The sequence below is a fragment of the Rhinatrema bivittatum genome, chromosome 1 (genome assembly GCF_901001135.1).
Source record: "Rhinatrema bivittatum chromosome 1, aRhiBiv1.1, whole genome shotgun sequence".
Taxonomy (NCBI): domain Eukaryota; kingdom Metazoa; phylum Chordata; class Amphibia; order Gymnophiona; family Rhinatrematidae; genus Rhinatrema; species Rhinatrema bivittatum.
The window spans coordinates 506,628,274-506,655,030 of record NC_042615.1 but is presented as its reverse complement, the minus strand read 5'-3'; the positions used below and the strand labels follow the sequence as shown (position 1 = coordinate 506,655,030).

At 43.8% G+C, this 26,757-nt stretch overlaps 1 protein-coding gene across 1 annotated transcript in view; it reads left to right on the top strand.

The window, feature by feature from the left end:
* Positions 1 to 26,757, top strand: part of LOC115096376 (myosin-4-like) — a 54,263-nt gene that overhangs the window by 6,027 nt on the left and 21,479 nt on the right. The window contains exons 6-29 of the mRNA XM_029610887.1: positions 667 to 790; positions 878 to 970; positions 1,070 to 1,133; positions 1,232 to 1,330; positions 1,808 to 1,911; positions 2,002 to 2,140; positions 2,407 to 2,525; positions 2,820 to 2,969; positions 3,058 to 3,228; positions 3,324 to 3,630; positions 6,766 to 6,842; positions 7,131 to 7,218; positions 7,302 to 7,419; positions 9,143 to 9,266; positions 9,351 to 9,487; positions 9,579 to 9,834; positions 9,925 to 10,167; positions 10,277 to 10,453; positions 10,555 to 10,700; positions 14,355 to 14,445; positions 15,739 to 16,128; positions 16,216 to 16,342; positions 17,847 to 17,965; positions 24,674 to 24,870. Of these exons, the coding sequence (XP_029466747.1) occupies positions 667 to 790; positions 878 to 970; positions 1,070 to 1,133; positions 1,232 to 1,330; positions 1,808 to 1,911; positions 2,002 to 2,140; positions 2,407 to 2,525; positions 2,820 to 2,969; positions 3,058 to 3,228; positions 3,324 to 3,630; positions 6,766 to 6,842; positions 7,131 to 7,218; positions 7,302 to 7,419; positions 9,143 to 9,266; positions 9,351 to 9,487; positions 9,579 to 9,834; positions 9,925 to 10,167; positions 10,277 to 10,453; positions 10,555 to 10,700; positions 14,355 to 14,445; positions 15,739 to 16,128; positions 16,216 to 16,342; positions 17,847 to 17,965; positions 24,674 to 24,870 (3,660 nt within the window). The remainder of the gene's footprint in view (positions 1 to 666; positions 791 to 877; positions 971 to 1,069; positions 1,134 to 1,231; positions 1,331 to 1,807; positions 1,912 to 2,001; positions 2,141 to 2,406; positions 2,526 to 2,819; positions 2,970 to 3,057; positions 3,229 to 3,323; positions 3,631 to 6,765; positions 6,843 to 7,130; positions 7,219 to 7,301; positions 7,420 to 9,142; positions 9,267 to 9,350; positions 9,488 to 9,578; positions 9,835 to 9,924; positions 10,168 to 10,276; positions 10,454 to 10,554; positions 10,701 to 14,354; positions 14,446 to 15,738; positions 16,129 to 16,215; positions 16,343 to 17,846; positions 17,966 to 24,673; positions 24,871 to 26,757) is intronic.

The following is a 26,757-nucleotide window of genomic DNA, read 5'->3' as shown; positions in this document are numbered from 1 at the left end:
ACCTTACAGCAACAGGACCTGCCTCCATCTACCACGTTCTGATGAGTTCTCACCCTGCAGTTATCAGCGCAGGGAGTGCAAGACTAGAGCACCTCAGATCCTCCATAACACAAATCTTCCCATCTCTTACCTCTCCTTCTACATCTCTCACTCACAGCCCCACTCCTCATTGTAGATCAGAGTGGTGTGGTTGCTGTGACAGACCATTTGAATACACAGATATAAAAATTTAGAAATTAAAATTGTGTGTATATATATATATATATATGTTGATACCTTTCCATTGGATTAACAAAATACATTTCTTAACTAGCTTTTGGGAGCTAAAGGCTATTCTTGAGTCAGCAGATAAAAAATAGAAATGGAATTCCATTTTAGCAATAGTATTTGCTAAGAGAAAGTTGTTGGGTAGAAATGATACCTTTAGAAGCAAAACTCAGGATTATTAATCTTTTTTCCTTAGGTACTAAAACATTATCTGATGAAAGGACCTTAGTGTTCACAAATGCATCCTAAAATATTTATTAGTCTACATGATTACTGTACCAATGTCTAAAGCCCTTCCTTGGAAAGCAAACCTTGGTTGTCCATATAATACATGCAGCTAATATGTAATTTCTGTCACTCTTTTGCTCCGTGATGGCTTTATGTTGCTCTCATCCACAGAGGAGAATCTGGTGCTGGGAAAACAGTGAACACGAAACGTGTCATCCAGTACTTTGCAACAATTGCAGCTATTGGTGACACTGGGAAGAAGAAGGAGCAGACAGCTGCTTCCAACAAACTGCAGGTCCGCAAATTTCTCTCTCCTTGAATTGTTATGTTCTCAGCTCTTACCAAATCCTTCCCAGAACTAAATTTGCTTTATTTCTCACAGGGAACCCTGGAAGATCAAATCATCCAGGCCAACCCCCTGCTGGAAGCCTTTGGCAATGCCAAGACTGTGAGAAATGACAACTCATCTCGCTTTGTACGTTTCTTTCTTTCCATATCTCTTAAAATTGTGTTCCTCTTACATTTTATTGCCCCTCAAGAACAACATCAGCTAACTGAAGTCTCTAATCCTCAGGGTAAATTTATCAGAATCCACTTCGGAACCACAGGAAAACTGTCTTCCGCCGATATTGAAACATGTAAGGCTTCCACTCAAAATCCCCTAAAATCAGACACATGCAGGTCTTAAAAATAAATTAGACTTTACCTTCTGAGGCAAAACTGTCTTCTCTTATAGACCTGCTGGAAAAGTCCAGAGTAACTTTCCAGCTTTCAGCTGAAAGGAGCTATCACATCTTCTATCAGATTATGTCCAACAAGAAACCAGAGCTTGTGGGTAAGCCTCAAGCTTTGATGTGTGGTATTGAAATGATGTGTGATGGCAATAATGATCTTCCCTTACTTTAATAAATTTAGCTGTTATTTAACAAGAGAAGGGCCTGATTTACTGAGCTTCTTACCAATAGACATAGAATGGAGGGAAAAAACTTTAGAAAATAAAGGCCCGAAGTTTAAAAATGGAAACCTGCACTAAACATGCCATGTTTTCTTTAATTTATAAAACTATCAGAATAAATGACAACTGGCAAAAACCATGAAATACCTGCTCACTACCAATAACTTTGCACACTTAGTTAAATTACTAGTTTTCAACACATTTGCTGCATTGTACAAGGATAATATTATATTCCAGAGTCCATAGTGTACATTACAGAAACCAAAAAATGAAGTGGCTGCAAGCACATTTCTCAGCTTTGTGCCTTATGTCTCACTAGTGAAAAATGTCATTGGCTAACTTGCTTCTGTCTATCAGAGATGCTCCTCATTACCACCAATCCGTATGACTTTCCGTCTGTCAGCCAAGGGGAGCTTACTGTGAAGAGCATTAATGATGAAGAGGAGTTACTAGCTACTGATGTAAGTTACGATATAAACATTCAAGATTTCCTTCACTCCATAAAATCAGAATCTCCAGCACAAACCTGATCTTCCGTCCTGCACCCACAGAGTGCCATTGACATCCTGGGCTTCGTTCAAGATGAAAAAGTTGGCATCTATAAAATGACGGGGGCAGTCATGCATCATGGAAACATGAAATTCAAGCAGAAGCAGAGAGAGGAGCAGGCAGAGCCTGATGGCACTGAAGGTAACAGTGGAATTCATGATATAAAAACAATGAGACATTCAGTTAAAACCAACAATTCAAAGAAAGCCATATACAATTAAATACGTCAGTGTAGGGCGTATGGCTTCAGCAATACATGGAACAGTCTTCTTTAAGATTCTTCAACTTATTGTTTAATGTAAACCGGATTGATTTGTATTGTATACAGGAATTCCGGTATATAAAAATTAAAAATAAATAAAATAAATTAAACTATGTCTAAAAAACCATGCTCTTCTTATCTGCAGTTGCTGACAAAATTGCTTACTTGATGGGTCTAAACTCAGCTGATTTGCTGAAAGCTCTCTGCTACCCAAGAGTGAAGGTTGGCAATGAATACGTTACCAAGGGACAGACTGTCCAACAGGTAAAAAGCATTGTTTCAGATAAAAAGTTTTTTTCAAGTTCATTTTCTACAAATGTTTAGGATTTTACAAAGGATTCAATAGTTGCAAGGCTGAAAAAATAATTTCAGATAGTTTTTAAGTAGTTACTATTCTGAAAACTTCATGATTTTGAAGTATGACATTTTATGATATATTGTATATTTAGAATATATATGATGTATTTGATATTTGAATTATATTGCAAAATGGATGTACATCGCCCAGGATTCTAAATAGGTAATAAATGTAAATAAATAAAATAATCCCCTTCTTAGGTTAACAATGCTGTTGGTGCCCTCTCCAAGTCGATTTATGAGAAGCTGTTCTTGTGGATGGTTACACGCATCAACCAACAGCTGGATACCAAACAGCCAAGGCAATTCTTCATTGGCGTGCTGGATATTGCTGGATTTGAGATCTTTGATGTAAGTTATAGCACATATCAAACGCAGACCTATACAACAGAAACAAACAATCTGTATATTAAACATGAATCGTCTTTCCTATTCTCAGTTTAACAGCTTGGAGCAGCTGTGTATCAACTTCACCAATGAGAAACTGCAACAGTTCTTCAACCACCACATGTTTGTACTGGAACAAGAAGAATATAAAAAAGAAGGCATTGAATGGGAATTCATTGACTTCGGTATGGATCTGGCTGCTTGCATTGAGCTCATTGAGAAGGTGAGTAGCTGCCTAGTGAAACAAAGATTGTGTCCTTGCAGGTACCCTTGGCAAGTGAAATTAACATTTACCACATCTGCACCTCCCTTTTTCAGCCTATGGGTATTTTCTCCATCCTTGAAGAGGAATGCATGTTCCCCAAGGCTACTGATACCTCCTTCAAGAACAAGCTGTATGACCAGCACTTGGGCAAGTGCAAAAATTTTGAGAAGCCCAAGCCTGGGAAAGGAAAGGCTGAAGCTCATTTCTCCCTGGTGCATTATGCGGGCACTGTGGATTATAACATCAGCGGCTGGCTGGACAAGAACAAGGATCCACTGAATGAAACTGTTGTTCAGCTGTACCAGAAGTCCTCCGTGAAACTGCTGTCCTTCCTCTTCTCAAGCTATGCTGGAGCCGATGGTAAATATTAACTCCAGGTCTGCAGGTAACAAAATGCACTGTAGAATCGTTATGGATAGAAATTCCATGTGAGAAGGGGAATCTAATAACAGTGGAGGTGTACTGCCATCCACCTGACCAGAAAGAACAGATAGACGATGAAATGCTAACAAAATTAGCAGTACAGTAATAATGGGTGATTTCAATTACCCCAGTATTGACTGGGTAAATATCATGTCAGGATATGCTAGAGAGGTAAATTTCCTAGGTGAAATAAATGACTGCTTCATGGAGCAGCTGGTACAAGAACCAACAAGAGGGGAAACTATTTTAGACCTAGTCCTTAGTGGAACACATGATTTGGTGTGAAAGGTAATAGCGTTGGGATTACTAGGTAATAGTGATCATAGCATGATCAAATCTGACTTAATAACTGGAGGGAGGACACTAAGGAAATCTATTGCAACGGCATTTAACTTTCAAAAAGCAAACAATGAGGAAATGAGAAAAATAGGAAAAAACTGGAAAGAGCAACTGCAAAGGTTTAGGATGTAATTTTTAAAAGAGTTTCAAGTGTAAATGTAACATACTATTGTAGCAACTTTAAAACTCCATTTACATGCATAAAGTGCACTACAGGTAAATATCCTATGGACAATTCAATGTTATATATTGTAGCAATGTTCAAAAGCCCATTTAAAGAGGTAAAGTGCATTTGCATATGTAAAATCCAATTTTAAGCAAATAAATACTTTTTAAAATCAGGTCCTAAGAATTTACAGTAGCCATGGAGATTGTTTAAAAATACCATCTTGGAAGCCCAGATCAGATGTATTCCACAAATTAAAAAAGGTGGAAGGAAGGCCAAACAACATCAGCATGGTTAAAAGGTGAGATGAGAGAGGCTATTCTAGCCAAAAGATCTGAATGAAGAAACAGAAAACAGCATAAGCACAGACAAGTTAGATGTAAAGCACTGATAAGGAAGGCAAAGGCAGAATTTGAAAAGATACTTGTTATGGATGCAAAAACTCATAATAAAATGTACCTTTTCAGTTACATTTCAAGTTAAAGCCTGTGAGGGAGTTAATTAGACTATTAGATGATCAAGGAGTAAAAGAGGCACTAAGAAGGGTGTGAGGTGGGGAGTAGTCTTAGGGTATCTGTGGGGCTGAGTTCTATAGTTCTACATTCCCTGTTTTAATGTAACTTTCGCTTTCTGTGTTAACTGGTTTCCCCCCTAGTTTATTGTAAACCGGTACGATAAGACCTGGTCTTGAGCATCGGTATATTAAAAGAATTTAAATATAGTTAGAATGGGCAATTTCACATTGCAAATCTTAGGATCTATAAGGAGGTGGAGAATTCTCTATAATCACATGTTTTATATTCACCAGTTACCCCTACTCACGTATCTTGTCGTCCCCCCCCTCCCCCAACACTGCTAAGAAAGGTTGATAATGAGGGTGTCCAATTTAAGGATTTAATGTCATTCTCAAACAAACTGTACCATGCTTGATGATCTCTGAAGCTCTCCTTTGCTAAACACTCCAGGTGTAAGTTCTCAAGCCTCACTTACACTGAGACCCTACCTCAGGGTTCTAATCCTTTAGCACACTACTAATTCTTGCTGGAGGATGTGGTAAAAGCTGTTAGTGTAGCTGTTATGATTGTGGACCCTTGGGCCAGCTAGAAGATGGTGATGCAGCACTGAAAGGATACCCCACAGAGGAGTCGTAGCCGGGAGGCGGAGTTGAACCAGAGATCCAAGAGAATCTTCATCACTGGAGACCCTGGGGACCCGAGCCACTTGGACTTAGGTGCGGTCTCTGGAGGTCGAGGATCTTGAAGATAAGTCTGAATCGAGGCAGGCAGCAGAGAGGCAAGACGTGAAGGCAAACCAAGAGTCGGGGCAGGCGGCAGACAGCAGAGACCAAAGACAAGCCAGAAGTCAGGATGGGCAGCGAAGCAGGATGCCGAAGAACAAACCGAAGTCAGGAGCCAGGAAGACGAGCCAAGAAGACATAGGAACAGGAGCAGGCAAGGACGGGCTGGAACAGGAACAAGGCTGGAACAGAGCAGGACTCAGGAACACGCTGGAACAGGAACAAGCAGGAACGAAGACAGCAACTAGAAAACTCAGAGAGCGAACCTCGTTGCAAGGCAAAGAGGGAGACTGAGAGCAAGGTTCCTCCCACCCATCCCTCCCACCCATCCCTCTCCTCACTCCCTTCCTCCTTCCTCTCAACCCTTCCTTCTATCATTAATCCCAAATTATTTTTATCAACAAGTCATTTATGTACATATGTTATATACTATATATTTGTATATATGTTATATACTATAATCTATTGTTCCATGTACTTCTGTTATATCTGTTATAACTGTTATAATTGTTACCATGTTATAATGTAAAATAGGGCTGATCTCGCCCTATTCTTTTAGTTATCTGGAAACCGATGTGATATCTCGATTGAATGTCGGTATATAAAATAAATAAATAAATAAATAAATAGTTACCAGCGTCTGACGTCAGTTCAGAGGAGGAGTCTGAATTTCCCGTGCTGGTCCCTTTAAATTAGCCGGCCCTGTGCGCACGCGCGCGTCTAGGGGGCAGGGTTGCCATCGAGGCAGGAAGTGCAGGAGCTCAGCGGCGTGTCCCTTGTGGAGACGCCACCACGGAAAGGCCAGGCTGCAGGCCAGGCTGCAGGCCGAAAAGAGCGGAGGACCACTGAGAGTTCCTCCGGGGCTGACTGGGAGAGAGGTAGGAGCCCGGTCGCGGGATACCGCGACTGGGGATCATAACAGTAGCTGGATTTTTTAAAAGTTTGGAGACATTCCTGGAAGAAAAGTCCATAAACCATGATTAAGGTAGACTTGGGCAAATTCACTGCTTTTCCCTGCAATAGGCAGCATGGAATCCTTTCAACCTTTCGGGATCCTGTCAGATATGTATGACCTGATTGGCATTATTGGAAACAGAATACTGGGCTTGATGGACCTTTATTCTGACCCAGCATGACAAATCTTATATTCTTATACTCTTTTTGTTTTTATTTAAATGAATTGAAGATATTAAGTACTTTACCAATACAATGTTTCTGGCTTTTCTAGTCTTGTATTATATTCATTATTTTTGCCGTACTTAAACACTAGATGCCGGCGCTGGTGGTGGAAAGGGTGGGAAGAAAAAGAAGGGCTCATCCTTCCAGACCGTGTCTGCTCTTTTCAGAGTAAGTAATAATGCACAAACTATCCTTTCACTAAAGAATAAAGTAAACTTGAGATCAATGGTAAATTCTGACAGCACAGCATGTATGTGTGTGCGTGTGTGTGTGCGCGCGTGTGTGTGTGTGCGTGTGTGCGCGTGCGTGCATGTGTGTGTTTGTGTGTGTGCGTGCGTGTGTGTATGTGCGTGCATGCATGTGTGTGTGTGTATGTGTGTCTCACGAAGGGAAAGAGAAATCAGTTCAGATATACTTTAGAAAAGTTTATGGGCTTTTATAATTTCACTACTACAGGAAAACTTGAACAAGCTGATGGCCAACCTGAGAAGCACTCATCCTCACTTTGTGCGCTGCCTGATTCCCAACGAGACAAAAACTCCAGGTACTATACTTGTAGAAGATTTTGACATTTACAGCATCTAAAGACTGACATGCACGACTGATTATATAATTCTGTACCTCCAGGTATTATGGACAACCATCTGATTATGCACCAGCTAAGATGTAACGGTGTGCTAGAAGGCATCAGAATTTGCAGAAAGGGATTCCCCAGCAGAATCCTGTATGGTGATTTCAAACAACGGTAAATAATTTGCATAACTTTAGCAGAGATTCTTACACAGTCAAGACAGGGAGGATAATTTTCAAACAAATGTGCATGGCAGCATATAAACATGTATATAGCAGTGCATAGTTTTACTAAAGTATTTTATAACCTGCATATATGAAATACTGCATTTTATAAAATATGTGTAACTTTACTCCTCAACATATGTGCGTATGTAGGCTTACACTCAAAAACATGCAGTGCATTATAAGTGAATATTCAATGCATTGAGGGGCAGATTTTAAAAGCCCTACGTGCATAAATCCAGAGGCAGGCGTAACTAACAAAATAAAGTTAGAGGGGGGGATTTAGGTAGGGCTGGGGGGCGAGTTAGATAGGAGAAGGGAGGGGAAGGTGGGGGGGGGCCGAAGGAAAGTTCACTCCGAGGCTGATCCGATTTCGGAGCGACCTCGGAGGGAACGGGGAAAGCCATCAGGGCTCCCCTAGGGCTCGGCGCACGCATGTTATACGATTGGGTGTACATTTGTGCGCGCCGGGTAGCGAGCACAAATGTATGCCCGCGTGTACGTCTTAAAATCCGGCCCTGAATGCGCATACTTTTCCCACCTATTTAAAAATATAAGGAGGTAATTTTCAAAGGAGTTATGTGTGTAAATGTAACATACTATCTTAACAATTTTCAAAAGCCATTTACCTGCTTAAAGTGCACTTACGAATGTAAATTCTATGAACATTCAATTGCATACATTGTAGCAAGTTTCAAAAGCCCACTTACACTAGTAAAATGCATTTATAGGGCCTGATTTTAAAAAGCATTTACACGCTTAAAATTGGGGTTTACATGTATAAATGTACTTTAATCGGGTAAGTGGGCTTTTGAAACTTGCTCCAATAGTATGTTACATTTACACACATAGCTCCTTTGAAAATTCACCTCCATAATTGTAAAACCCAGTTTTAAGCATGTAAATGCTTTTGAAAATCAGACCCTAAGCACATATCTTTTACATGAGAAAGTAGAGTAGGACTTACTTGTATATATTGGGATTTACACCTGTGAGTCGTCCAATTTTTAAAAATGTGTGCATCAAGGAAATTACCTGTTTTACCAATTAGTCCACCAGTTTGCCCAGTTCTTCTCCAGATCATCAAGATCCTCCTTGTTCTTTAGCCTAAACGCCACCCCAGTTCACCCAGACTTCCCACCTAGCCAATAATATACAATAAACACATTTAATATCACTTATTCCAGATAATTAGCAGGTGTAAAAATATGTGAGTAAGTTGTCAAGTGTTTGTACATGTGTCTTTTAAAATAGCAACTTACACATGTATTTTACCCCATCCTGGAATGGCCCTAGATTGCCCCTTTTTTTATGCACGTATGTGTGCGCAAAAGTGAATATACGCACATATTTTTGACTTTTATAAAATATGGAATATGCAAGTAGAAGCTACTTATGCTCTTATATGCTAATTTTTATGTGCGTAAATTTTTGAAAATTCACCTGGTAGATTTTAGAAGAAGCAAAAGAAAATGAATAACTTAAAAGATACTTGTTCATAGTTTATTTTCTTTAATAAGAAGCTTTAATCCGCCCAGCCATGTACGAGATATTCTGTGTAATGCCATAGCTCAACTCAACTTGGCTGGAACTACCAGCCAAGAAGCCCTATGTGGCATCTGGTTTGAAGCTGTACAAAATAATGCCCTGGTAACATTTAATTCCCTTTCAAGCTACAAGGTTCTCAATGCTAGTGCCATTCCTGAAGGACAATTCATTGACAGCAAGAAAGCTAGTGAGAAACTGCTGGGGTCAATTGATGTTGATCACACTCAGTACAAATTTGGACACACCAAGGTATGAAATCACCTTCCTAAATGATCAAATGGAAAAAATAATAATATCAGGATGACATATTTAAAATATTCCTTTCTGCTAAAGGTGTTCTTCAAAGCTGGTCTCTTGGGTACCCTGGAAGAGATGAGAGATGATAAACTGGTACAGCTTATTACCCGCACGCAAGCTCTGTGCAGAGGTTTCTTAATGAGAGTTGAATTCAAAAAGATGATGGAAAGAAGGTAATAACTTTGCATATTGTCTCAGTCATGTAACACCACAGTGTGCACTTGCATTCAGTCTTGTCAAGACTTTTATTGTCTTCTGGAACAGAGAATCCCTGTTCACTATCCAGTACAACGTGAGATCATTCATGAATGTCAAGCACTGGCCATGGATGAAGCTGTACTTTAAGATTAAGCCTCTGTTAATGAGTGCTGAGACAGAGAAGGAGATGGCAAACATGAAGGAGGAATTTGAAAAGACAAAAGAAACTCTGGCAAAGTCAGAAGCCATGAAAAAGGAACTGGAGGAGAAAATGGTTGCCCTCCTGCAGGAGAAGAATGACCTGCAGCTGGCAGTCCAGGCGGTAAGAGAGCAGCAAAACAGATTCAAAGTCTTCAGCTGCCTTACACCAACATTACATATAACTAATACATACTAATACACTTTTCTATAGGAAAATGAAAGCCTTGCAGATGCTGAGGAAAGATGTGAAGGCCTCATCAAAAGCAAAATTCAGCTAGAAGCTAAGGTCAAGGAGCTGACAGAGAGACTTGAAGATGAGGAGGAAAGCAATGCTGAGCTGACAGCCAAGAAAAGAAAACTGGAGGATGAAACCTCTGAACTGAAGAAAGATATTGATGATCTGGAACTAACGCTGGCCAAAATAGAGAAAGAAAAACATGCTACAGAAAATAAGGTGCATGGATTGTGTTGTGAATTTTTTTTATCAAAATTCATACAAAAATGTCATTAATTAAAAAAATAATAAATTATCTCCTAAATGTTTTTCTTCTCTATTATTTCAGGTTAAGAATCTTACTGAAGAATTGGCAACTCTTGATGAAAATATCGCCAAGCTTACCAAGGAGAAGAAAGCACTCCAAGAGGCTCACCAACAGACGTTAGATGACCTTCAGGCAGAAGAAGACAAAGTCAGCACGCTGACTAAGGCCAAAACTAAGCTGGAACAGCAAGTTGATGATGTAAATATAAATCTTCATCAGTAGTAAAATATAGTGAGAGAACAGGATATTCTAGATATATTGTTTGGCTTTCAATCTAAGCAATATATTTATATTTCTAGCTTGAAGGCTCCTTAGAACAAGAGAAGAAACTTCGCATGGATCTTGAGAGAGCTAAGAGGAAGCTGGAAGGTGACTTGAAGCTGTCCCAGGAGACCATAATGGACCTTGAAAATGACAAGCAGCAAAGTGAAGAGAAAATCAAGAAGTTTGTATAAGTTTTACTAATTATACAATGTGTAAAGATGGCAATAATTATTCTACATAATTCTATAAAAATATCATTTTCTTCATATAGTTTGTATCAAATCAAGTAAAGGTATCTTTATTTTAATTAATTTTTAATGTTTTGGGTTCAACTCACAGTAGCCTAGTAGATGACAACACAAAAAGACCATCTGGCCCATCCAGTCTATCCAGCCATTTCTATCAACACTACAAGAATATATCCCATCTGCCAGCCATAGAGGCATAGAAGAATTTGTATTACTGGGCCAGGACTACTCTGGGCTGGCCAGGGTTAGGGATGTTGGAAAAGCAGTGTTTACATCTCCTGAAAGGGGAAGGAAAGTTCCTGCAATCACTCAGTGGTGACACCTATCAGCCAGACTCAAGGTCCATGTTGCCGTGTTCTGGAAGGAGCCATGGTCTGTGGACTCTGGTCAAGGACTATCACTGAAATGGCTGGGTTAAGGGAGCAGGGAGCGGATATAAAATAGGAGGGAAAAATCAGGTAGTAGTGAATGAAGGCTTTTGGCAGCGTAGCATAGAAAAAAAGGTGACTAATTCTGAAGGTTTTGCTAGTCCAAAGGAGTGGAAGGAAACTGCCAGGCGAAAAAATGTACATCTTGTTTAAAACAATAGAAATATGCAGAATCTGAGTGATTTACTATATATATTATGTAGGGCCTGATTTATTCAGGAATTTTCTGATAGGCACAGCATGAAAATAAATGCCTTAGGGAATCAGGCATAAATATATATTATATATATTCTCTCTCTCTCTCTCTCTCTATCTATATATAGTATCTATAGTTGTGTGCAAAAATTTGACTACCCTTGGTCAAATTGCATATTTCAATGAATCTTTAGTCTAAGTGATCAGAAGCTGATACAACCTCCTCATGGTACAAAGTTAAACATAGCACAAAGGAGAGGCGGAGTTAACAGCACACACATATAGGAAAATCACAACAAAGAATGTGCGGCATACAATATACTGGACAATAATGTAGCACCAAACAATTATTTATTTCACATTTACACACAGGGAGTGTACAAGAAATTTGATATATATAATGTACATCGCGGTGAAGTTTACATCTCTTTGGATCTTTGTTCTTACTATTTGGAGGCCGTTCCGGATGTCATAGAATCACAGAAGAAAAGCTCACTCGGAAATTACGGAAAAGAACTCTTTCTTCCGCAAACCTCCCGACATCCGCAGGAGGTTTCTCAGCTTATTCGGAGTTTTTCACCTACCTCCGCCGCGATGTCTCCAGCGAATTTAAGCTCTGAACCATGAGCCATCTTAAACATTCTTTTCCTTAAGCTACTTCGTAAGATTTTGATAAACTTCGGTCCCCCTGATGCAGCAGGAGGCGAAACACGGCTGTGTCGGGGCTCTGTCGCGCTCACAACATTGTAAATTATATATCAAATTTCTTGCACACTCCCTGTGTGCAAATGCGAAATAAACAATTGTTTGGTGCTACATTATTGTCCAGTATATTGTATGCCGCACATTCTTTGTTGTGACAAAGTTAAACATGACAGTTTTCTTCAACTTTTAATGCAAAATTGCTATTTATTTGCTGATTTTAACTGATTAATAATAAGAAAATTGACTTTGGCATGTGCAAAATTTTGGACATTCTTCCAGTTGATTCATTACTCCTTTTCTTAAAAAGTTATTAATAATGCCCTGAAGGTAGTTGGGTCAATCTTCCTAGGCTGGAGGCAGGAACCACATTGACTCCAACCTTTTTTCATGCAACTTTAACTTTATTATAACATAAATCAGCATACAGCTTATATAGACTGCTTACCTTCTAGCAGTGTACCCAATACTAGCTTACCAGAGAAGGTTCAGGAGTTTACTTCTCCTGGAGATGCAGGACTCCTGATCTCTTAACCTGCCCAACAAGATCCTGCCCACATAGCTCTCTCCCTCTATGAATTTTATGGTGGATCAGGCATCTAGCCTGGTCCCACATAAGTTAAGGAGGGGTAGTAAGCCCACTCCTTTACAGGCCCAAAAAGTTGAAGGTGAAGGCAATTCCACTCTTGAACAAATACTCTGACTCTTCTAACCTCTCAGGTTGTGATTGTTGTTCTGGACTATTTTCAACAACCTCTAAGCAGAAGCTGTCCATAAATTTGAAAATGACGATAATTTTCCCCTGCTTTGTAAGAGTGAATTATTTTTTTTAAAAAATCTACACATGCTTCCATCTAGCAATATCAACTGTCAGAAACATTGTTAAGAAATGGAAGTTAAGTAGAACAAAATCAAGGCAAGATCTGGAAGACAAAGAAAAATCTCTGATAGAACTGCCCTAATATTAGTCAGATCTGCAAAACAGAACCCACAGATCACTGCCAATAAGCTGACACTGAGGTAGCTGTCTACATGTCTACGATACAGCACTGATTACACAACATGTTCTGCATGGGAAAGTTATCAGGAGGACATCTTTTCTAAGACTATCAAAATGTCATCATATAAAGTATGCAAAACAAAATCTTGGAAGATATCGAAGAAACTAATATCCCACAGTCAGTGAAGAAACTGAAGTCGAAAAAAGATTGGATATTTCAGCAAGACAATGATCTGAAACATACCTCAAAATCAACCATGAAGTATTTACAGGAAAGAAAGATGAAAGTTTTGGAATAGCCTTTACAGTGCCCAGACTTGAATATTATTAAACATGTGGGGGGAGATTATTGAAAATTTGGGGGGAATGCTTGCAGGGAGACCTAAGAATATGTCTGAGCTAAAAGAATTCTGTAAGGAAGAATGGGAAAACCTTTGAAAAGCAAAAACAGAAAGACTCTTATCTGGATTCAGGAAATTTTTGAAAGCTGTTTTCTGCCAAAAGAGACGTTTGAAAGCTGTTATTTCTGCCAAAGGAGATGTTACTGACTGAAATGGTGTCCAACATTTTGCACATGCCACATTCACTTTCTTATTATTTTCAATCTGTAAAAATCAGAAAATAAATAGTAATTTTGCATTAAGAATTGATCGTTGTCCCGAAGACTCGCACGCCAGCAGCCGGCCGGTGCATGCAACTGAAGTAAGTAATGAAACAACAACAACAAAAAAAAAGATAGGTAGGGTTTAAGGGGTGAAGAGGAGAGGGGAAGAGAGAGGAAGGTTAGGTAGGGGGGTAGAGAAGTTCCCTCCCAGTCCATTCCTTAATTGGAGCGGTCTGGAAGGGAACTGGAGAAGGACTGAATGTGTAGCTATGAGGAAATTGCGAAAGTTGCCCCCCCCCCACCCCCCGAGCGTGGGGATTATAAAATCTGGTGCGCATGTGTGTGCGCACATGGAAGCATGTGTATATGGACGCACGCGCTCACATTATAAAATCTACCCCATTCTGTTAGACAAATGACCTACACTCTGATCTATTTTGTCGTATCTGACCAGACAAGAAAGAAGGAGCATAAATTTTATTAAATTAAATTAAATTAAATATGGCATGAATATAGTGGTCTTTAATGTTGAACTCTGAATGTATCAATATCAATTTTAATGTTTTATTTCTAAAGAAAAGCTTCAAAGGTCATTGAAATGTCATAGGGCTTCTCCCCAGACCTAAAAGTAATAACAAGCAAATTTTGTTTAAAACAGGAAGGACTTTGAAATAAACCAATTTCAAAGCAGGATTGAGGATGAGCAGTCTCTGGGAGCCCAACTGCAGAAAAAGATTAAAGAACTGCAGGTACTGGTTTTAACCTTTAACACCAATTAAACATTATCTTTACGTTATTTTATACCATTGTAATCCCTGAGCTAGTTTGTCCTGGACAGTGGTTCCATATCCCAAATCACGGTGTTTCCTTTGACATTGAATGACTTTAATCTCCAGGATTCCCAGAGCCGGGGAAAGACAAGTCTTCTAGGCCCTTTTTGCATTTGGTCCTTGTATACAGCAGTGATGAGTGCTCAGTTCAGTAAACAGTAAAAGGCACACTGGAAGCAGACTTGGTCTCCAACATTACTTTTACTGAATTGATGTGAAATGATGAAAAGGCTCTTTACAGCTTTATCTCCATTTATAGCTGTTACAATCAAGGTTTTGTAGTAAATTCTTTGGTACTTCAATTTATTAGGAAACGCAAAAGCCAATTGAACAAATTAATAGGTATACATTTCCTTGTCCTTCCTCATGGACTAGGGTCAGTGGTAAACATCCCTCCCATGTAGATATAGTCCCATTTCAAAGAAAGTCTCATCACCTACCTCTCCACATGGAGTCCTACAAGTATCAGACTAATACTATTTCTTCTCTCCTCCAAAAATCTCCAGTAGAGGTACCTGGGCCCTTGAGGGCCCTTTTTCCCCTTTCTCCTTCTCTTCCTCTGGGTGGCTATAAGTCATCTCTCCTCTGGAAAGAGATGATCCTTAAGTATCTTCTCAATGAAGCAACCTCTCCCTTCTTTTGATGATGTCAGAACAAAAGACTTAGCCCCTAGTTAATAGGAAACCCAATAAAAGGTAAAAAGTAAAGTGTTTTTACCAAAAAAAAAAAAAGAGGGGGAAAAAAAATACAGGAGTCCAGGAGGATGGAAAAAGCTTCTAGCTCAGAAAAGCAAGTTCTCTCAAAATGTATTCTTCAAAATGAAGGCAGGCTCTCTGACTCCATCTTTGTCCCAGGTTTCAGCTTGCAAACCCTACACAGAGGCCTTATTACTCCTTCAACCAATCAAACAAGGGATAACCATTATGTGCTTCCCTAGGAAGGGAAACTAAAAACTCCACACAGTGAAATGGTGATCAGAGCTTATATATCAGAGGAAAGAACCATTCACTTTCTCCCAAATTGAGGAGCTGCCTACCCACATTCTTGCTATGTTTCCTCCCCACACAAATGGAATATTCCGTATGGTTCCTGGTAGAGGTCTAACAAGATCTCTACACCAATTACAGATACAATGTCAAATATACGATATCAGATAGAAAAGTATTGCATTCTATCATATCACTTACTTAACAAACTAATTTACTATGTTAGGCTCGCACTGAAGAAGTTGAGGAGGAGATTGAAGCTGAGCGTACCGCTCGCGCTAAGATTGAGAAGCAGAGGTCTGATCTCTCCAGGGAACTTGAGGAAATCAGTGAAAGACTGGAGGAGGCTGGCGGTGCAACCTCAGTCCAGATTGAAATGAACAAGAAGCGGGAAGCTGAATTCCAGAAGCTCAGGAGAGATCTGGAAGAGGCCACCCTGCAGCACGAAGCCACAGCCGCTGCCCTGCGCAAGAAGCAGGCCGACAGCGTTGCTGAACTTGGGGAACAGATTGATAACCTGCAGCGGGTGAAGCAGAAGCTGGAGAAAGAGAAGAGCGAACTGAAGATGGAAATTGACGACCTTGCCAGCAACCTGGAGAATGTTTCTAAATCAAAGGTGAATAAACTGTGCTGGTGCCAATTTTATCAGAATTGATGTTTAGTAGGGTTTGGAGATTCTCACATTGTCTTTTGTGCTTCACAGACCAACCTTGAAAAATTGAGCCGCGTGTTGGAGGACCAACTCAGTGAGGTTAAGACAAAGGATGAGGGGCATCAACGCCTTATTACTGACCTCACAACCCAAAGAGCTCGTTTCCAGACAGAAAATGGTAGCCCCAAAGTTTTCTCTACATGCAATATGCAATATTTTATTTAAAAGAAAAGTGCTGGGATGGGCTTGAAATCCCAGTGTGGTGCCATGATAGAGTCTCAGGCTCATATCTGAGATCTGGCTCCTTTTCTTTGGGTTGGACTAGAACAGGAATTACTGTGGAGACAGCATAGTTAGTGTCCATATAACTCCATATCCAAGAGGACAAATTTAATTAGTCCTGGTTTCGCTCCCAGTGCATTCATGTTTTTCTTAGGGAACTCGGTAGGGAACTCAGAACTACATCTCCATACATGCAATAGGGTAAAACCAGGACTGTCCCCCTGCACATGGAGCTATGGTTGCCCTATTCATAGACCCCCCCCACCACCACCACCACCCCCCCCGAGAGGGAGGGAGTCCCACCGAGTGTGCAACAGTGTCAACTAATGATTGGCTAAGAAAGCACTTTACCTAGGCTCTGGAGGGAATTACAGTCTTAGTATCTGATTCACCAAAAGGTAGATTTTAAAAGCCTTGCGCATGCAAAAATAGCCAGATACACGTGTAAGTGGGCTGTGCAAATTTTAAATAGCTGGGAAGGGCACATGTATATTGATGTATGCACAGAAAAGGAGTAGGGCATGGGTGTCCCACTTTGCTATAGCTCCTCATTAGGTGCAGGGAAGAGAGAGAGAGAGAGAGAGAGAGACACTTTATGAGGCTCAGTCTGATATTCTATATATGGACCATTGTAAGGGGACACTTTGAAGTGGGGTTAGGAGGGTGGCATTACAGACACATTCAGAAGTATTCATTGTAAAATTGACATCATTAAATTATTTTTGACATAAGTGATGAAAAGGAGTTGATTTGTACAATGCAGATAGTAGACACTGCAGTGTACAAAGAATTTTCATCATTTATAAGGTAAAAAATTCTTTAATGGTGTCAATTTTACAATGAATACCTCTGAATGTGTCTGTAACACCACCCTCCTAACCCCAACCCACCTCCTGAAAACTCACCCCAATTCAAAGTGTCCCCTTACAATGGTCCATATATAGAGTATCTGACTGAGCCTCATAAAGAGTCTCTCTCTCTCTCTCTCTCTTCCTCTTCCTCTTCTCCAAGAGCACATATGTTTATAGGTGCACACATGGACCTTTTAAAATCTACCTTTAAGGATTTTTCCCATAGACACAAAATGGGAGAAGAGCCTTAATGAATCTGGCTCTTAGAGGACTGCTAATGCAATGTTCAGGAAAAGGATGAAGTATTGTAATTGAGAAGATAAAGGCTTATAGTGACATAGCCCCAGCTGGAACAGGTTGAGATTAACTGGAAGCCCAAACATTACAAGAGAAAAAAAAGATGGAAATCCCCCAAAACCAAAGCAAAGTGCTGACAATTGATCGCTTTTTTTTTTTTTTTTTTAAATTATGGAACAAAGTTTATGTTTGCCTCTAATAGTGTTTGCCATTGGTTTCTACTGCTTCACAAACTTTATTCTATAATTGCAGGCGAGCTGCTTCGCCAAGTAGAAGAAAAGGAATCACTGATCTCTCAGCTTTCAAGAGGAAAACAAGCTTTCACGCAGCAAACTGAGGAACTGAAGAGGCAGCTTGAGGAAGAAACAAAGGTGACTTGCTTTATGGTACCATTCACGCAGGCTGGACTCTCAGTTTCTCCAATTGTGTAAATAAAAGAACATGCAGAGGGGCCCAGTCAGTACCTCTCACATTAACTCAAGATATAAATCTTTGTAGCTTCAACTACAGCCTACACTTTCCCCCTGTAATCCCTCATTTCTGGCAGAAGCCCTGATCCAGAATCATACTATCATCATTTCTGTTAAGATGACAGTAATATAGTGATATATTTTATATGAATTACAAATTTACAATGCAAGTAGTGTTTTTTGCACATACCTTAAATTCCAAACGCACATTTTGTGAGTGCTGTAAGTCTGTGCATTATACATTGTAATAGGAAGAAAGCTGCCACACAAGATCCAGAGGACTTATTATCTTAGAAAGCATCCAACTTTATTTGGATTTTACGAGTACAATCAACTGTTGATACGTGTGGACCCTTGGCCCGAGGTGGAGTTGGTGCAACCTGTGGGGCAAACCCCGTAGGTCCCCCCCCATCGGGAGGCGAGGCCAGTCGGGAAGCAGAGGTAAACAGACGCTTCACCAGGACCAGCTCACGTTCCTCGCAGGTTGAGCTCTTGGGTGCCGGTTGGACTTAGGTGACCTTTCTGCATGGCTGGTCCTGAGGGCGGCCAAGGAGGTAGGACGATGGCTGAAGAAAAAGTTGGCTCCAGTGCGAGGTCTGGACAGGCGGCTGAAGGCGAGGTCAATTCGGTTCCGAGGTCTGGGCAGGCGGCTGAAGGCGAGGTCAATTCCGTTCCAAGGTCTGGGCAGGTGGCTGAAGGCGAGGTCAATTCCGTTCCGAGGTTGAGGTAGAAGAAGGAAGATAGGAAGGCTACTTGGAGGGCAATGGAGGCCTGAAGCAAGCAGGAAGAACTTGTTGCCAAGTTGTAGGGTGACCGGGGGAGCTCCTTTAAGAAGGCAGGGAGTTCTGACGTTATCTAGGGGCCAGGCCTGGTTTTCCTGCCACGGTCCCTTTAAGAGGTGGGGTGTTGGCGCGTGCGTGCTAAGAGACGCCCGGGAGTATCAGAGCCGGCAGCGTCTCGGCCTCCATGCGGCCATGGGAAGGCCAGAGCAGACGGGGAGCAGCGGCAGTGGCTTGCTGCTGTGGCGCGAACCCCCAAGGGAAAAAGGACAGTTGGACCGCGGGTAAGGGAAGGCACCCGTGGCCTGTTAGTACCACCAGCACTAACAGTATCCCCCCTTCTAGGCCCCCTCCCAGGAGGTCTAGGCTTTTGAGGGTGAGCAGCATGGAACTGTGCAATGAGATCCTTGTCCAGGATATTGGATGAGGGTTCCCAGGAGTTTTCTTCAGGCCCGAAACCCTCACAGGAGAGGAGGTGTTCCCAGCGTCGCCCACATTTCCTAACATCCAGGACATCATGGTCTTGATACCTGACTTCCTCGTCGGAAGAGAGGGGTTGTGGTTCTGGTGGTTTCTTTGAAGGCCAGGACAACACCAAGGGCTTCAGTAGGGATACGTGGAAGGAGTTATGAATTTTGAGTGAAGATGGTAGCTGGAGCTGATAGGAGACTGAACCCAGGCGGCATAGTACTGAAAAGGGTCCAATGTAGCCAAGGGCTAGATGCATGGAAGGGAGCTTAAGACGGATGTACCGTGTGCTAAGCCACACTTTCTCGCCTGGTTTGAATTGCGGGCTAGGCCTACAATGGGCATCAGAGAATCTTTTAGCGGTCTGTCCCGCCTTGCGCAGCAGTTGTCGAGTGAGGGTACAAAGTTGGTATAGTTCCTTCGCAGTTAACTGAGCCGCGGGAGAGGGCACTGCGATAGGCAATGGTAGAGGCGGAAGCGGTTGCCTGCCGTAGACTAGCTGGAACAGGGATGTCCCGTAGCGGAAGAAGAATGGCAGTTGAGAACAAACTCCGCCTAAGGAAGCAGTTTGGCCCAGTCATCTTGCTTGGTGTTCACATACGACATCAAGAACTGCTTGAGGGTTCGATTTGTTCTTTCAGCCAGCCCATTGGACTGGGGGTAATAGGCAGTGGTGAATTCGAGGGTGATATTGAACTTTCTGCACAACGACCTCCAATACTTGGCAGTAAACTGAGACCCTCGGTCTGAGAGAATGTACTTGGGAAGGCCATGAAGCCGAAAGACGTGGTGAACAAAAAGCTGAGCTAGCTGAGGAGTGGATGGAAGAGCAGGCAGGCCGACAAAATGTGCCATTTTAGAAAATCGGTCCACTTTCACCCAGATGGTGGTATTACCCTTAGACGGAGGGAGGTCGACGATAAAGTAAATCGAGACATGGGTCCAGGGTTCGCTAGGGGGAGGCAGCAGGTGGAGCAAGCCCCAAGGTCAACCAATGGGGTTCTTGTGATGGGCACAAGTATGGCAGGATTCGACGTAAGATCGTACGTCCTTTTTCATGGTGGATCACCAGTAGTATCGTTGAAGGAGTGCCAGAGTCCGCGGTTGACCAGGATGTCCCGCAATACGCAAGTCATGCGCCCAGTGGAGGACTTTGTTCCGGAGTTTGGGGGGTACCAGGGTCTTCCCCGGTGGGACAGGTGTCGTGGCGGCCAGGAGAATTCTAGCGAGCTCGATGATATGTCGAGGGGGTTCAGACTTATTCTCGACATCGAATGATTGAGAAAGGGCATCAGACCATTGGTTTTTACTAGCAGGCTGATAGCGGAGCATGAAATTGAACCATGTGAAGAAAAGGGCCCAACGTGCTTGCTGAGGATTGAGGTGTTGAGCCCGATGTAAATACTCCAAATTCTTATGATCCGTGTACACGGAAATTTGATGTTGGGCCCCCTCCAACCATGGGTGCCATTCCTCGAAAGCCATTTTGATGGCGAGCAGCTCCTTGTCAACGATGGTATAGTTCCATTCTGCTGGGGAGAACTGTCACGAGAAGAAGGAGCATGGGTGAAAGATATTGGTGCTGGAGTACTGGCTTAGAACGGCTCCTACCCCTTCGGAGGAGGCATCCACTTCAACAATGAAAGGCCGCCTGGGGTTGGGATGGCAGAGGCATGGTTCATGGAGGAATGAGGCTTTTAGGTTAAGAAAAGCCATAACCGCTTCCGGAGACCACTGTTTGGGGTTGGCCCCTTTACGTGTGAGGGGGATGAATGGGGCCAACAAGGTGGAATAATTACAGATAAAGGATCTGTAGTAATTCGCAAACCCCAGAAACCTTTGTAGAGGGCGTAGACCTGAAGGCTGAGGCCAGTTTTAGATTCCTTTGAGCTTCTCAGGATCCATGTGGAACCCCTGACTGGACACCACGTATCCTTGGAAGGGCACTGTCTCCTTTTCAAAAGAGCATTTTTCAAGCTTGGCGTAGAGTTTGTTTTCACGCAGCTGCCGCAAAACCCGAGCTACATCCTTGTGGTGCGTTTGAAGGTCCTTGGAAAAGACCAATATGTCATCCAAGTAGATCACGACACAGTCATATAGCATGTCTCGGAATACCTCATTCATCATGTTTTGGAAGATGGCTGGGGCATTGCAGAGTCTGAAGGGTAACACGAGGTATTCATAATGCTCATCCCGGGTGTTAAACGCCGTCTTCCATTCATCACCATCTTTAATGTGAATCAGGTTATACGTGCCCCTGAGGTCTAGTTTAGAAAATATCTTGGCTCCTTGGAGCTGGTCAAAGAGCTCTGAAATGAGCAGCAGAGGGTAGCGATCTTTGAGGATTATGGCGTTTAGGCCACGGTAGTCAATGCATGGACGGAGGCTACCATCCTTCTTCCCGAAGAAAAAGAATCCAGCCCCTGCTGAAGATGTAGAGCAGCGTATGAAGCCCTTAGTGAGGTTTTCCACGGATGTATTCCGTCATGGCTCGAGTCTCAGCAGGGGATAATGGGTAGGTATGGTCACGGAGGGGAACCGAATTAGGCTGCAGGTTGATGGCACAGTCAAAGGTATGATGAGGAGGTAGAGTATCTGCGGCATCTTTGGAGAAGACGTCAGCAAAGGCAGCGTACTGAGGTGGTAGACCAGATAACAGGGTAGTCGTGGTGGTGCAGCAGGGGGGCATAACCAGTTCGAGACATGTGGAGCAACATGCTGGACCCCAGCTGGAAAGTTGCATCGTAGACCAATCGAAGTGTGGGGAGTGTTTCCGAAGCCAAGGTAGCCCTAGAACTACCAGGTGTATAGCACGGTCCAGAACATGGAAGGAGAGAAGCTCTACATGAAGTGCCCCGTCCGGACTGTGAGAGGGTCGGTGGTCAAGGTTACCCAACCAGGCAAGGGATTCTCCTGGTTAGAGGAGAGCACCAGGGGAACTAGCGAACGGTTGACAGGGATGTGGAGATGTTCCACGAGTTGTTTCATAATGAAATTGCCTCCAGCCCCAGAGTCAACTAGGAAAGTGAAAGAGTCAACTAAAGTGTGGAAATTCTGGTTGCCCACTGTGAGGGATATAGGTAAGGTGAGTGGAGGAGAAGGCGAAGTGAGACCTAGGAAGAGTCCTCCTACAGAAACTAGGCCCGGGAGTTTCCTGGTCTTACTGGACAGGTGGCTAGGAGGTGACCCGCTTCTCCGCAATAGAGACAGAAACAGGACTGATTACGTCAAAGGCGTTCTTTAGTCGAGAGCTTCCCGCGACCCAGTTGCATGGGCTCTTTGCTGGACGCCCCTGGGACAGAGGCGGGCTCCGTGGGTGAAGGTGAACGCCGGGGGACATCTCTGACATGAGACTTGCCTCTTAGGGAACTGGACTTTGCGGGAAGGCGCCGGTCAATGCGTCCAGCCAGGTTGATGAGTGAGTCTAGGAAGCCTGGCAACTCGCATGCTGCAAGTTCATCCTTTATCCTAGGGCTTAGACCTTCAAGGAAGATGGCCCATAAGCAACCAGCGTCCCAGTGGAGTTCGGAAGAGAGAGTTCGGAACTCGATAACATAATTGGCAAGGGGTCGGGAACCCTGGCGCAAGTGTAGCAAGGTGGACCCAGAGACCGTTTGCCTCACTGGGTCATCAAAGACCATGCGGAAGAGGTTTAAGAAGCTGGACAAATCCCGTAGAACTGGATCCGCGCATTCCCACAGCAGTGAGGCCCAGGAGAGCACTCTCCCATCCAAGAGGAAGAAGATGTAGATGGTCTTGGTTATGTCTTCCAGAAAGAGGGCAAGTTGTAGGCAAAAGTGCATATTGCATGGATTCAAAAAGCCGTGGCACAGCTGGGGATCTCCTGAGTAGCGCGGAGGTGTAGGCAAAGGAATCACCGGCCGGTGAACAGGCATGGGAGCTGCCGGAGCGACCGTGGAAGGTCTGGAGTTGAGGCGGAGACTGAGGTTCTCTACTGCCAAGGCCAAGGTGGCCAAGGCCTTTTGTTTCACGATTTTTTGGGCCAGGCCCGGAATGGCCTGAATTGCAGAAGCCTTGGCCAGGTCAATGGACTTGGCAATCTGTTGATGCACATGGACCCTTGACCCGAGGTGGAGTTGGCGCAACCTGTGGGGCGAACCCCACAGGTTGCGTCATCGAGAGGCGAGGCCGGTCGGGAAGCAGAGGTAAACGGACCCTTCACCAAGGCCAGCCCATGTTCCCTGCAGGTTGAATCCTTGGGTGCCGGGGCCAGTTGGACTTAAGTGACCTTTCTGTGTGGCTGGTCCTGAGGGCAGCCAAGGAGGTAGGACAATGGCTGAAGACAAAGTTGGCTCCAGTCCGAGGTCTGGGCAGGCGGCTGAAGGCGAGGTCAATTCCGTTCCGAGGTCAAGGTAGAAGAAGGAAGACAGGAAGGCTACTTGGAGGATAATCCACAACGGAGGCCTGAAGCAAGAGGAAGAACTTGTTGCCAAGTCGTAGGGTGACTGGGGAGCTCCCTTATGAAGGCTGGGAGTTCTGACGTTAGCTAGGGGCCGGGCCTGGTTTTCCCGCTGCGGCCCCTTTAAGAGGTGGGGTGTTGGCACATGCGCGTGCTAAGAGTCGCCTGGAGTATCTGAGCCGGCAGTGTCTTGGCCTCCTCGCAGCCGCAGGACGGCCGGAGCAGATGGGGAGCTGCGGCAGTGGATTTGCTGCTGCGGCGCGAACTCCCAAGGGAACAAGGACAGTCAGACCGCAGGTAAGGGAAGGCACCCGCGGCCTGTTAGTGCCACCAGCACTAACACCAATTCCCTTTCATATTTAAAAACAAATGACTTCTCTTGCCAGTCCTTCCTTGAGGCCAGGGTCTCTCAGGGTCATCTACTGGTCAATGCACTGGCAAGAATTCACATGATACATGCAGAGCTGTCAACGCTTTCTCAAAAACCGAGAGGCCTAAAATCAGACTGCAGTAGCAGCAAACAAAAAAGTTATCAACTAAATATAAACTAGTGCCTTTGTGGGGGTCATGTTCAAAAGGATTTGGTGCGTAACTCGGCTTTTGGGGAGTTGTGCAGGAAAATATATCCATAGCTTGATTACATGAATTCTTTTCCCTGCCCTTGCAGTAGGCGTTCTAGGAGGCAGAGTCAAGGCAGAGAAAGCACTTATGTAAAGATTACTTCTGTGCGTATGTCCACGTACTGAGACAACCTGAGAATTTTCAAAGCAGATGTATGGGTATAAATCCACTTTGAAAATTCAGGCTAAAGTCTGCGGGTACACTGTGCTGCATTGGCTGTTGAAAACTACCCTATGTAAATAAACTGAATTGGAAATCCTGAAAGTCATATTTTGTTTGTAGCCACCCTTTGCGCGATTCTGTATATTTGTCTGCCTACAGGCCAAGAATGCCCTTGCACATGCTTTGCAATCTGCTCGCCATGACTGTGATTTGCTCCGTGAGCAATATGAAGAGGAACAAGAAGCAAAGGCTGAGCTTCAGCGTGCCCTGTCCAAGGCAAATAGTGAGGTTGCTCAGTGGAGAACCAAATATGAAACTGATGCAATTCAGCGCACCGAGGAGCTGGAAGAGGCCAAGTATGTGTGGGTCATCCAACCAGATAAATACAATGTACAGTAAAAAGGGCCTGTGATAGAGTACATGACAGAAAGCCTCAGAATGCCTTAAGGGACCGGCTCCAGCTATCTGGCCCGGTCCACCTTAAGACAGCCAGGAAGGGGATCCTCGGGTAGGGGTATTTCCCTGAGGTAAGGGATAAAAATGTGAGGCCCTGAGAGAGGGAGGAAGGCCCCAGGAAGAAGAAGGAAGCTGTAATTAAATGCTGTGTCTTTTTGGAAGTTTTCTTGTCTTGTCAGACTACTGAAGTAAGCAGCCATTTTGCTTCTGTTCTGTTATAATTCTGTAAATAAACTGGTGAAAAGCAGACCAGACTCCAGCCTGGTCTGTTCTCCGGCCTTCCCCAGTCCTAGACCGCTCCAAGGGCATCACATATGGTGTAAGAAGTGGGATTACCTGTTCTAAGCATCTGCACAGACAGGGACCCACACTAGAGAAAAAAAAATTATTTTTTTTGGGGGGGGGGGCTTGGCTGCAACGGCAGCCACACAGCATTTTTTTTGTTTATTGGTACCGGCTAAGGAGAGAAGCTCCGCCGGAGGGAGGGAACAAAAGAAGTGAGTCAGAGCTGGAGAAGCAGGCTTTTCTTTTGTTTGGTTATTTTCTTGAAAGAAGAGGAAAGGTTTCTGGCCTTGAAGGGGCAGGAGCTCAGAATAGCCTTTGCAAGAACCTCCCTGAGAAATGGAGCAGTTACTGCAAGCCCTGGTGGAGGGACAGCAACAGCTCCGGGCAGCCGCTCAGACCCAGTATGCACAGCACCAGCAGCTACTGCAACAATTGCAGCAACACCTGGAAGCCCAAGCACAGCTTAATGGCCAAGTACTATGAAGGACACCAGTGCTAGGGACCGCTGGGGTACACACCTGAATGGAACAGAGTCCACCCCCACCAACACTAGAAATCCGGCTGACAAAGATGGGGCCCCAAGATAACACGGAAGCATTCCTGGTCACCTTTGAGAGGGTAGCGGAGGCCATGGCCTGGCCTAGGTCCCAGTGGGCATGAGAGTGGCTCCACATTTAACTGGTGAGGCCCAGGCCGCATACCGGGCCCTTAACAATCAGCAAGCCCAAGACTATCAAGAGGTCAAGGCTGCCATACATGATAGACTGGGACTGTTTAAGGAGTCTTATCGGAAAAGTTTCCGGGGCTTAACCTTTACACCAGGAGAGAGACCCCGGGTTCTGGCTCAGAAATTAAAGGACCTGTGCTGGTGGTGGCTAGAACCCAATTATAAAAGGGGAGTTGAAGTTGCGGAGGCTGTCATGGCAGAACAGTTTGTGGACGTTCTCCCCTTTCGAGTGCGTGAATGGGTGCGGAGACAGACAGCGGTGACCCTGAAGGATGTGGTTTCCCCAATAACGCATTAGAGGGGTTTGAGGGCGGAAGGAGTAAACACCCAGAAGCAGTGACGCCCAAAGGGACCTGCTTCAACTGTGGAGAGAGAGGGCACTTTGCTCGTGACTGCTATCGAGTGGAGGATGAATTTATGGACGTCAATTTGGCCTTACTCCTGCTCGTTTGTGGACATTCCCCGCTCGGGGTTTACAATCTTTGTGGTTCCGGTGGAGCTAGATGGCGACCCGATCCAAGCCCAAGTAGACTCGGGAAGTGTAAAAACTCTCATTCGGAGGGAACTGATCAAAAGAACACAGATTGATTATGAACAGACAGTGACCCTCGTTTGCATACATGGAGACCAGAGACAATACTCGACCAGTCAGGTCCTGTTGAAGACTCCAGTGGGACAACCTATAGTAGAAGTGAGAGTGCTCCCCTGGATACCATATCCTGTGATACTGGGACGAGATTATCCAGACTTTGGGTCTCTTTGGGCCTGGCTCATG